Consider the following 12,336-nt stretch of genomic DNA (forward strand, 5'->3'; position numbering starts at 1 on the left):
ACTGCCCCAACCCAATCAATTATATGATTGTAGAAATGGTTTTATGGCTTTTAGAGTTTGTATCATTTGGATTTTATCTTATTGTACACTTTTTCAGTAATTTCTGGCTGTAAAGTGGTTTATAAATTTGCAAGCTAAATAAATAAATAAGAGAGTGAATGTTATTTTTGAAATTATGAATGTTGCAGTTTTATGAAAGAACTGGCATTTTTATATATTATGATTAGGATTTTAAGCCACAGGGTGGTATTCGTTGTAACATTAAGGTAAAGTTACTTTGTGGTATACTTTTTCCGTGGCAAAATATTTTGTGTTAGCAGAACGTTGTTGCGCAAGAGAATGCATGAGCAGGTTGCTAGTAACTTGGTTGCACAATAGATTGTGCAATCTGTTGTGCAGTGAGTTTCCGCTAGTGCAACTCTTGCATTGGATTCCTCTGTTGTGCAGTGTTAAAACTCCCCTGTACGCTAGCACAACAGAATGTTGGATGCAGCCCCCAGTGTTTATTTCGTGTAGGAACATAGGAAGCTGTCTTATACTGAATCAGACCATATGTCCATCTAGCTCAATATTGTCTACACTGACTGGCAGCGGCTCTCCAGGGTTTCAGGCAGCGATGCCAGGGCTTGATCCTGGGACCTTCTGCATGCATGGCAGATACTCTACCACTGAGCTGTGGCCCTTCCCCGTGTGTATTTTTGAACTCTAAAAATAAATATTCAAAACTGTCAATGGGCACATTCACATATGCTTGATTTCTTTTCATTTAGTACTTCACAACTCAAAGCTGAATGTGTGAAATGATTCCATTTAAAACAATTGGCTGGATTCAAAGACACCCCCCCCAGCTGTTAACAGTGGGTACTGGGGGATATATTTCTATAGACTTGGGACCTTTTTTATAATTTTATAACATTATTTAATTTTTATTAAAAAATAACATTTTAAAATATAATTTGTAGTAAAACAAGACATGGAATATGTGATGCCGTTAGTGTCCCTATATCCCACCACATCATTGGCTGCTCCATTTGGAGGGTGGATGAAACACTGAGTGTGATGATGTCATGTGATACATCATCTTTTAGTGCATGTAACCAAGGAGCCTTGGGTCAGTGGCCGCCACATGTGCGCACTACATTTTGATAGGGCTTCAAATGCTGGCTTTACTTCACCATTTGCTAGGGAACATATTTCCTTTGGCTCCAGTGCCATCTGATTAAGGGTCCAACTACGCATGATGCAGGTGAAACCATTACAAAACACTGCTGGGGATCTGTTGCACCATGGGGAACATTTTATCCTAGGGAGTTAATTCTATTCCAAGTTGCTTTATCTTGACACTCAATTCTAATACTGCATATTGGAAATACTGATTTCTAATTTATAATGTTATTTTGAAGAAAAAACAACATTAGACTACTAGATATATGATACCTCTCCTATTATTTATTATGAGCCTTCTATTTCATGTAGGCAGGTTTTTTTTGTTCCTGTTTCATTTTGTTTTCTGAGCCTAGTGTTTCATCTATGCATCTTTTCTGTTTTCTCATCCAGAGCTTCCTAATAGAGCAATGAGGAATTTAAGTTAACATTGTGGAGTCCAATCCCCAAATATCTGTTGTGCTAAACTATGCTTTTGGAATGGGATACCAATACAATCTTTTTTATTATTATTAATGTTAGACTCGGGTCATTTGAAATCAGTTATTAACTTTATTTCCATCTACAACTTTAAAGGGCTCTGTTGGATCCCAACAATGATACTGTAAAAAAGAAAAATGGGCAAGTGTTAAAAACGCTTATGTGATCCCTGCATTTCCTCAACTTAAATCACCCTGAAACTACTATTACACATGGGGGAGAGAGGCTAATAGCTTTAATGTGGAAGGAGCAGTTTAAGAAAGGAAAATGGCACTGGGGAAAGGGCTAATCCCTCCCGCAGTTCCAATCCAAATCAGCACAAATGGTTGTTTCTAACAAGAAAGGAAAAGAGAACATGACATTGGGATACCACAGATCATATGCAATTTGCTTCTCAGGTTATCAGTCCTAAGCAACCTACATAGAAATATGTATCAATGAGATTTACTATGAAATAAATGAGCAGGTGCCTGTGCTTGTATTCTTTATAGCTTGAAACTATCATCATGCTTCTCTCACTCTTTCATTTTTTTCTTTAAGGGTTATTTATTTATAATATAAAAATAATTTTCATACACACACACCCTTTTTTTTTGCACCAAAGGAATCCTCCATGTGCCTCACAATATCAGTATATAAGGCTGCAACCCAACCTCCATTTGTGCCATGCTGTGGTGGTGGATGGATTGGGTGGAGGCATTGCTCTACCCAGCCCTGCCAGCTTCTGTCTGTGGAATGATGCATCACTCCACTGGCGGGGAGCTCTCCATTCTGCCACCAGAACATGCAGGTGGAAGTACCTGCTGGTAGTAGTCCAAAGAAAGCCCCCAAATGGGGTGTTTGGGAGGGGAGCGAGTGAGTCAACTGGGGGATCTACTATCTGCCCTCTGCCCCACCCTATGTGAGAAATGAGACTGCCCCACTGCTGCCTGGCTGGGATTTAGCTTGTCCTGTAAAAGAGAAAGCCAGTCTAACAGGCATGCTAACAGCTCAGAATAGGCTTGAAAAAGTATGCTGTGAAGCCCTTCAAGTGCCGTTTAAAACAAAACCCCTTTAGCCAGTCATCTACAGACATGAGAGGTTGCTCTTTGGGCAGGGAGGGAGTTCCACAATGAGTGTGCTTCCTAACTCACCAAAAGGGCCTCTGCTTCTTATCACTGGGTTGTATCCAATGTAGCACTGTCAGGGTGCTATCAGTGCAGGTATTACTACTAGCACAATGGGACGTTTCCCCCTTTCCTCCCCTGCATACCCCCTAAGTATGTTCTAGAGAGGTTCCCTTTGTTGGCGTGGAAAATTCTCCCTCTTCTGAGGTTTATGTCTGTTATAAAAAAATGTATCTCTCCCTAACCTTTTAGGCTTGTGCTAAGTATGTGTTAATTCTTGGCAAAGCAATGACATCTATGATCTGTTGTAACTGCCTTACTTTATCTAGAACAAAGACAGAGTCATGTTCCTTTTAGAGACGATTTCAATGATGCATTTAACCACTGGTCACAAAGTGTCTGTTTGAAGGGGTGATAACATTAGGGTAAGATCTAACAAGAACAGGAAGACAGAAAGGATGAGACTTCACCTTTTGTTTCTTTTGAATACATGTTCCCTATATTACGTGTGTTTACATCCTCGTTTGATGACTGTCTTTTGCAATGTTTACTGCTTGCCATGCCATGTTGATCTATAAATTGTTGCTGTTTCCTGAATAAAGTTGTCTTTCTGACCAAGGTTGCACTCTCGGTTGGACTGAGAAGCTTCTTTGGGACAGTTAGAACCTTTGATCAAAGTTCTATTGTGTTTGGATGATGTTTTCCTTCCTCACTCGATTCAGGGTCCAATTGCAGCTCGTGTCTTACCTGGGGAAGGTGGCACAGTGAGATAGCCATTGAGATCTCGCCCATCAATTTGGGGGTTCGTCCGGCATTCTGTGACATGCTCCCTTCCTCTCCCGACTTTTGCCTCATCTGAACACAGGACAGCGCGCAAAAGAAGGGTGAGCTCTACCCTCTGTCTCCACCTGAGGCGAAAGGTCGGGCAGCGGAGTGGGGTAAGTGTTAGCTGAGGGACCCCTGGTTGAGGAAGGATGGGTCAGGGACAGATGTTTTCCTTCCTCACTCGATTCAGGGTCCAATTGCAGCTCGTGTCTTACCTGGGGAAGGTGGCACAGCGAGATAGCCATTGAGATCTCGCCCATCACCCCAACCCTTCAGAGATTTGGGGAGAGTGCAGGGGGGAATGGGGGGGGAGAAATCCCATTGTGCTAGTGGTAGTCCTTGCGCTGATGAGCCACATTAGTTTGATATTCTCTTCGGTTATCTTCCACCTGAAGATGTGGTACCTTTAAAAATTGCACCAGAACATGAGCGATGTGAAAGATCCTCTGCTTCAGGCTATAAGAGATTTACTTGTTGTTTCCTGCCCTTGGCACATTTGAGGAAATGGTTGTGGGTTACATTATTGTAAATATCTGAATTAACTGGAATTGTTTATTATATCTGACTTATAAATATATTTTGGAGAGCCAGTGTGGCGTAGTGGTTAGAGTGTAGGACTATGACCTGGGAGACCAGGGTTCGAATCCCCACACAGCCATGAAGCTCACTGGGTGACCTTGGGCCAGTCACTGCCTCTCAGCCTCAGAGGGAGGCAATAGTAAACTCCCTCTGAATACCGCTTACCATGAAAACCCTATTCATAGGGTTGCCATAAGTCGGAATAGACTTGAAGGCAGTCCATTTCCATTTTCATAAATATATTTTAACCAACATATCAACAGATGTGTTTTAATGATTGATAGTTTATTTTATAATGAATTTTAAATGTTATAATGTCCAGATTATCATGAACACTAATCAGGGTCTCAGCATATAGAGGGGGTATTTATGGGCAACCAAGCAAGCAAATACTGTATTTTCTTCAGCTGTCTTCTACTCTAAAATGTGGTATTCAAAAATTAAACTATTCTTTGGTCTTCCAACACAGTTGGGCAGAGCTGAACTTGCTGGAGGCCAACAGGGGCTGCCACATCCAGCTGCTGCTCATAGGCCTTGTGGAGGGGGAGGGTGCTGGCTGCGCCGGCAGGGCACAGCAGAAGGAAACAAAATGCATGTTTTCTTCCTCCACCACCCCTTTCCCCAGTTTACCAGCTGTTGTGATGGAGGACTGTGGGAGGGAACCAAATGGTGCCTGAATATCGGGTAAGTCCCTTCCGGCCCCCCCTCCAACATGCCCCCAAAATGCCCCTTATGCAGGCCTTCTGCTGGCTCCCCTTACACCCGGCTGGGCTTTTCCAACGGACCTCTGGCAGAGCTGGGATGAAGGTCTCTGCAGTGGCCAGGAGTGCTTTTGCCCAGCTAAGACTGGTGCGCCAGCTGCGCCCATTCCTGGAGATGCCTGATTTGACTACAGTGATGCATGCCTTAGTTACATCCCATTTAGATTACTGTAACGCACTCTACGTGGGGCTGCCTTTGAAGACTGTTCGGAAACTTAAACTGGTACAAAGAGCTGCAGCCAGAGTGCTAACTGGGGCTGGTTACAGGGACCATACAACCCTCTTGTTACGACAGTTCCACTGGCTGCCAGTTTGTTTCCGGTCACAATTCAAAGTGCTGGTTTTGACCTATAAAGCTCTATACGGCCTAGGTCCAGGCTATTTGTCAGACCGTATCTCTCCATATGAGCCTGCCTGGGTGTTGAGATCCTCAGGAGAGGGCCTTCTCTCAGTCCCAACACCTTTGCAAGCGCGATTGGTGGGGACGCGAGATAGGGCCTTCTCGGTGGCTGCCCCCAGGTTCTGGAACTCTCTTCCTAGGGAAGCATGAATGGCCCCTTCCTTGCTATCCTTCCGTCGGCAGGCAAAGACTTTTTTATTCCGACAGGCTTTTGGACTAGAAGATGTTTAAGATAGGGCCTCATAAGGTCTGTTGTATTGTTCTATGGTCCTATTCTTAATGTTTTAAATTGTCTTAGTATCGTAAGTGTATGTTTCATGGTTTTAATGTTACAAATAGTTTAATTCTATTTTAATTGTATATTTTTGTATGTTTTTTACCTATGTGTAGTTTTTATTTGTAAGCCGCCCTGAGTTCCAGTTTTGGAAAAAGGGCGGGGTAAAAATAAAGATTCATTCATTCAGTATAGCCCAGCTGAGCTGGGACTCAGCTGGAAGTCCACCATATCCAACTCCCCTCAGCCCAGTGTAAATGCAAGTTGGATTGCACCCTAAGTAAAGCAATGTCTTGCACTGAAATGTTAGGCAGTGTGCTGCAAATTAGCTTATGTTTCACAGTAATCCTCACTTTACAGTAGTTGCCTTATATTTGTCTCTAGTTAGAAATATGATCTCTTGTTCTTTTCCAGTTTTCCATGTTAGCATAATCCTACAAAATATAGGATTACTTCAGGAACCCAAGAAATAATCTAATTTTTTTTAGGATGCAGCCAACTAACAATTACACTTGCATCAAACCATTGAAATGAAAGGTGTGGTGTCCTTAACATTTATACATGTAGAACTGAGGGTGGAATATAAACCTGAATTACAAACTATCTAATAATGCCTGGAGAAAGTGAGGTAAAAAAAAATGATGTAACAGCCTAGATTGTCACCAGCACTTTGCAGGTCTTATAATAATAAGGTATGGCATCTGATAAGACTACCCTTTCATCTCTGCAACTCTAGATACATACCAGCCTTATTTAAATATATGTTAGCTAGTCCTTGTAAACGGGTATTGCAAGGGACCTGACAATGTTTGGGTTTAGTTAACTTTAGTTTTATTAAAGTTATAACAAAATGAAAATATTCCAGGCACCTTTCACTTTGTTTTTCAGATAACACAAAAAGAGGCAAAAATATTAAGACAGAATTATATTGGCAAAGTTCCTTGATTTTATTATCTTTTTCTTCTGAAATGCTGTGGAATCATCTCAACTTGTTGTGGACCTAAATATTTTCTGTTTATCTCTTGCTTAATAAGTACTTTAAATGCTTCCTTGCTACTCCCTCAATGTAGGGGAAATACTAACTTTTCCTTTTTCATTTTTTTAGAACAGGATTCTTTCATATGTAGGTGTAGATCATTCTTTTCTTCAAGTTCAAAACAAGCCCAAATGGCTTGGACTGATGTCATCATTGTAAATCACATGCCATATTTGGGAATGCGAAAAAGCATGACTTATTGCTTTGTGGTTGGCAATGGGAACTGTAAGTGACCTGGACTGAATTCTGCTTCCAAATAACATTTCAGTTCTTAAATTATTAACTATTATGTCAGTGAAACTGCAATAAGAATTATATAAAGACAAGAGACTGAAATATTGACCTCTCATTTATTGCAAACAGCAAGCTCACCACACTTTCAAAATGGTCACATTTATATGCATATCTTTCTTTTGGATGAATTTGCCAGGTTGTGTTTGGACACAATGGTTAAGGCTGCAGTCCAATACACATTTACCTGGGAGTAAGTCCCATTGAACCCAATGGAGCTTACTTCTGGGTAGACATGTATTGGATTGCAGCCTAAGACACTTACTGGAGGAACTATAAGTCATCTTTCCATTATAAGCTCCATATATGAAATACAATAACTATACAGACTTTGGTTAGGACTCATCAACTATATTTGTTGGAGATACACAGAAAAAATAATTGGGGGTGTGTGTGTGTGTCAAAATATGCTTCCTACAATTCACATGAGGCCCGAGTACCTGAATTTAGGGAAAATATATTTCAGTAACTTTACATTTTTAAATTATCTTGTGTGAATCATGAGCATGCCCAACTGAAGCAAACCTATTAAATTCAAAATGTTAGAAATGAGAGATAAAGAAAATGGAAAGTATATTTTGACTAGGAATTGAGAAAAAATACTATTGAACTGTCTGTGGAAAGGTATGAAAAGGGCACACTCGCATCAATACTCAGGCTGTGAAGCTCTTTGGGTTATTTACTCCTGGGTGCTACTACCACCACTTTATCTTTTAATCTACCTAGATATGATTGGGAAAGAGATCCAGAGAGCGATCTGAGAGAGTGAAACATTTTTCCAGACTCCCACCTTCTTAAAGGTAGCCAGAATTCAACCTGCAGTTCTCAGTTTATCAACATTTACTCCAGCTGATTCCAACAGTGAACAAAGGAAGCTGCCTTATTATACCAAATCAGGCGATTGGCTCATCTAGCTCAGTGCTGTCTATACTGACTGGAAGCAGCAAACTAGGGTAATTTTAAATGGTTGTTTGTTGGGACACTGGTGCTCCTTAAGCATGCACATTTTTTGCGGCAACATTGTAATCAAAATGCCAGCCTACAACCTTTCCCCTCCCCCATTTAATCTGGATTTACCTTTTCTAGAGAAAATCTTATTTTTTAAAAAAATCAACCTTTTGCCAATAACTCAGTTACAATTTTAAGCCCCATCTAAAAGTACCCTTAGAGCAGGGATGTGCTCGAATTTCACAAAATTTGAATTTGACACCAGATTTCCTATTTATTTGAGTCCCCGAAGTGGATTTTTTTAAAACAAAATGCCGCAAAAAATCAATTAATATTGATATTTTAAGGAAAAGATTGACATCTTTTTAAATCTATGGAAAAAATAGTATTTTTACAAATGTCAGTATTAATATTGATATTTGGGGGGGGGACAAAAAGGTATTTATTGCAAACAGCGGACATTGATCCCTTATGAAATGGTACCAGACGGATGTTCAGCAGAGCAAAAATTGAACCAGTACTGAAATGCGGATCCCATCCCTACCTTAGAGACAGAGATTTGTACTACTTCCTAGTATCTGGAACACTGAAAAGGAACATATAATTTACCAGAGCACTTGAGTACTTAATAAGAGCATTAGGCACCCTGGACATTATGGGTTGTATCCAGCTATAAGGTATACTCAGCAAATTTCCTGAAATCAATAGACTTGACTAACTTAAGTTTTGAGGGGAAGAGAGAGGGACAGTTGGTAAAGAGTGATACTGCTGGGATGAGCGCATGATGAGCCACTGCCAAATGATTGTGGTGCTTGGGCTGAACTCAAGAAGTTTGGAGGGGCAAACTCTTTATTTCACTTTAGGAGCCCCCACTTTTGAACTTTTGCACCAACTGCAGTTTAATCAAGCTTTTATGCAGACAATTCTGGATCCATTTTGTTTAAAAATTAATGGTAGAATATGACCCTAATTAGAGGGATCATGGTTGCAAGTTTAGAGAGAGAGAGAGAGAAATATCATTTACAGTAACATTATCTTATACATCTATAATCATAAATGTAAATTTTAGGTTATAGTCTCCTAGACAGAATATTTTTCTTTATCAATATTTCATTTTGGTATTTCTGGTTCATTTCAGTATCTTGACTTAGTAGCTAGAAATATATATTTTGAAGTACTAACTATGGTGCTATCTAAAACTTCTGAAAATGGCAAGAAGTGAAACTTAATAGCATTTTCTAAATTAAGCCAAAGTTTCAAGGTAGTTTGTTGTGCAAGCCCCTTGTCATGAAAAAGAATGCTCTGAGCCTTAATTGCTTCTTTTATAAACAGTGGCAGTTGTGGTGGCTCCATTTCAGAGAGTAGCTGGAATCCACTCCGGGTTTTAGTCTGAACTTTCAGCACCTTGGACAGATCCTTGAAAGTTCAGACAAAAACCCGAGCTGATTCCACTGCCCCACTGACATGGAGCCACCAGCCACTGTTTATATATCTTTAAAAAAGAAAAGAAGCAAACAATTCTAGGTTTTTAAATTACCATAAGCATGGCTTATTCACTAGGCAAAATGAAAAGTGCTTGTCACTTCTTGTCCTGTCCAGAGCTGGAACCATGAGACTGAGACGCTGGTGCAATTAAATCTTGCTTTATTAAAGTAATGGATACATCAAGAACATTACGCTTCATATAGAAACCTGCCTTACTCACTAGAAACCCCTAACTACACTCTAGACATGCTCTGTGGTGTGTGAAGGAAGTTGACTCAGCAACTCCCCTCTGTGAGAGGCCAGCTTATGTAGGGAACGTCCTCGATCGTAATCTCTGACTCCTTCGTAAGTCCTGTCTCTGCCCTGTCCGCTTCTCTTGGTGGCGGGCACGAGGCAAGGGGGCACGCATCTCCAACGGCTCGTCAGAAGACACCTGCTCTTGGACTGCAGGCTCAAGGTCAGGAGGCGGCGTCACGCTGGAAGCATCCTGGGAACTGCTTGGCAAGGGAGGAGCTGGCACAACCTCTGGGGCGTCCCCTGACGAGCCCTCGGGAGCAACTGGGAGCAGCGCCCTCTTCTCTACAGAGCTCACATCACCCGTGGGAACTGGCTGGAATTCAAGTTCACTGACCCCCTTGAGATCCCGAGCAGACTCAACAACTCCCTGGTCTTCTGTGCCTTCTGGCAGCTGAGGCGCCTGAAACTCATGCTTCTCCCCTCCTTGCTCCTTCAGGGAGAGCCGAGGCTCAACATCATTCCCCTCTCCATGCATTAACCCTTCCCACCCTCGAGGTCTGGGCTTTGCAGGATAAGCCTCATGGAATTCTCTCCCCAAAGTCCTCCGCTGTTTCCCATGAACGTTCTGATGCATCGTAGCCCTTCCAATGGATTATTTACTGCAAGCGCCCGTGGCGCTTTCTCGAGTCCAGTATCAGTTCCACCTCGTATTCCATTTCTCCAACCACCAACAACGGCGGTGTGGGTTCGACCCGTGGAAAATGAGGGTTGGGAGGAACGTCCTTTGTCAGTAGTGCCCAGTGGAAGACCGGGTGCATCTTGAAAGTGGGAGGCAGCCTTAATCTGTACGCCACAGGGCTAATCTGCGCCTCTACCTCAAAGGGTCCTACATGCCGATCCTGCAGCTTACGACACCGGCCAAGCATAGGAAAATAACGCGTAGACACCCACAGCTTGTCTCCCACTTGAATGGGGGCTCCCTCTTGCCGATGCTGATCTGCCGTGCATTTGTAATCCGCCTTAGCTCGTTCCAGTTGTTCCTGGAGCAACTGTTGCATAGCATGAAGTTCTTGCAGGAGATCCTCAGCAGCTGGGACCAAGAGATTGCTCTGTGGTGCAGGAAAGGCTCATGGGTGGTAGCCAAAATTGGCAAAGAAAGGAGTCTGTTGCGTGTGTGAGTGCACAGCATTATTATAGGCAAATTCTGCTAAATGCAGGTAAGACATCCAATTGTCCTGCTGGTAGCCCACATAACAACGTAAATACTGTTGTAGAATCGCATTCACTCTTTCAGTTTAGCCATCCGTCTGGGGATGATGAGCAGATGACAGTCTTAATTCACTTTGTAGCAACTTCCACAAAGCTTGCCAAAATCGCGTGGTAAATTGAGTCCCTCGATCGGAAACCAAGCTGTCTGGCAGTCCATGCAGCCAGTACACATTTTGGATGTACAACCTGGCGGTGTCTTGAGCGTTTGGGAGTCCAGTGCATGGAATGAAATGAGCCATTTTCGAGAAGGTATCAACTACCACTAAAACTGTGGTTTTCGCCTGAGAAGGTGGAAGATCTGTAATAAAGTCCATTGTAACCATCTGCCATGGTCCTGGCGGAGTAGGAAGGGGTTCCAACAGTCCCGACGGCTTCCCCGTGGCATGTTTAGCTCTCATACAAGTGGGACAGGAGCGTATGTAATGTTCCACGTCCTTCTTCACCTTAGGCCACCAGAATTCCCTGGTAATGGCTTGAATGGTCTTAAAGACCCCGAAATGCCCTGCTGTGGGGGAATCATGACACTGGCACAGAACTCTGGCTCTCAGTTCCCCGGGGGGCACATAAATCAACCCCTGATGGTGCAGTATATCATCCTTCCATGTAAAGTCCTTCTGTTCCACCTCTGCCTCAGTGCCTAAGCCAGCCCGCCACTCCTGAACGAATGGATCCTGTTTTTGCACCTCCCCTACTTCAGCCACCCAGGAGTCTTGACAAGCTCCAACCACTCCTTTCTCCGGAGGAATAATGAACTGTAGTGGTCTTGGGGGGGGGGTTCCCCAGGTATTCAGGCTTCCTGGACAGGGCGTCAGCTCTCTTATTCTGCGCTTGCGAGATATAATGGATTTTGAAATGGAACTGTGCGAAAAACTGGGCCCAGCGCACTTGCCGTTGATTTAGCTTACAGGAGGTGTGTAGACTCTCCAGATTGCGATGGTCGGTGCGCACCTCAATTTCATGTTGCGCCCCTTCCAGATGGTGCCTCCAGGCCTCAAAGGCATCTCTGATAGCCAACAGCTGCTTTCCCCACACGGTGTAGTTTCTTTCAGAGTCAGTTAACATTCGGGAAAAGTAGGCACAAGGCTTCAGTCCTCCCCCTCTCTGAGAGGGTTGCAAAAGGACGCTTCCGATCGCTATGTCCGAGGCGTCCGTTTCAACCAGAAAAGAGTGGGGTCCGCATGCTGTAGGATGGGTTCCGTAGCAAACCTTCGCTTCAGCCTCTCGAAGGCCTCTTGAGCAGCTTCCGTCCAACGGAAAGGTCCTGAACCCTTCAGACAGTCCGTGAGCTGTGCTGTCTGCTTGGAGTAATTGGCTATGAACCGATGATAGTAGTGAGCAAATCCCAAGAAACATTGCAAATTCTTCTTAGTCTTAGAGGGCTGCCACGTGAGCACGCAACAAACCTCCTCGGGGTCCATTTCTACTCCTGCCGGGGAGACTCGATACCCCAGAAAGTCCAAAGAGGTCTGGTCGAACCCACA

General features: G+C 43.1%; 1 protein-coding gene across 1 annotated transcript in view; it reads right to left on the reverse strand.

Moving 5' to 3' along the window:
* Positions 1-11,917, reverse strand: part of SPO11 (SPO11 initiator of meiotic double strand breaks) — a 59,866-nt gene extending 47,949 nt beyond the window's left edge. Inside the window, exons 1-3 of the mRNA XM_061630166.1 lie at positions 11,761-11,917; positions 10,291-10,676; positions 9,712-10,076 (exon numbers count right to left, since the gene is read on the reverse strand). Coding sequence (XP_061486150.1) covers positions 9,712-10,076; positions 10,291-10,676; positions 11,761-11,917 — 908 coding nt within the window. The remainder of the gene's footprint in view (positions 1-9,711; positions 10,077-10,290; positions 10,677-11,760) is intronic.
* Between the last annotated feature and the right edge of the window lie 419 nt (positions 11,918-12,336).

Source organism: Rhineura floridana, chromosome 6, assembly GCF_030035675.1.
Source record: "Rhineura floridana isolate rRhiFlo1 chromosome 6, rRhiFlo1.hap2, whole genome shotgun sequence".
Taxonomy (NCBI): domain Eukaryota; kingdom Metazoa; phylum Chordata; class Lepidosauria; order Squamata; family Rhineuridae; genus Rhineura; species Rhineura floridana.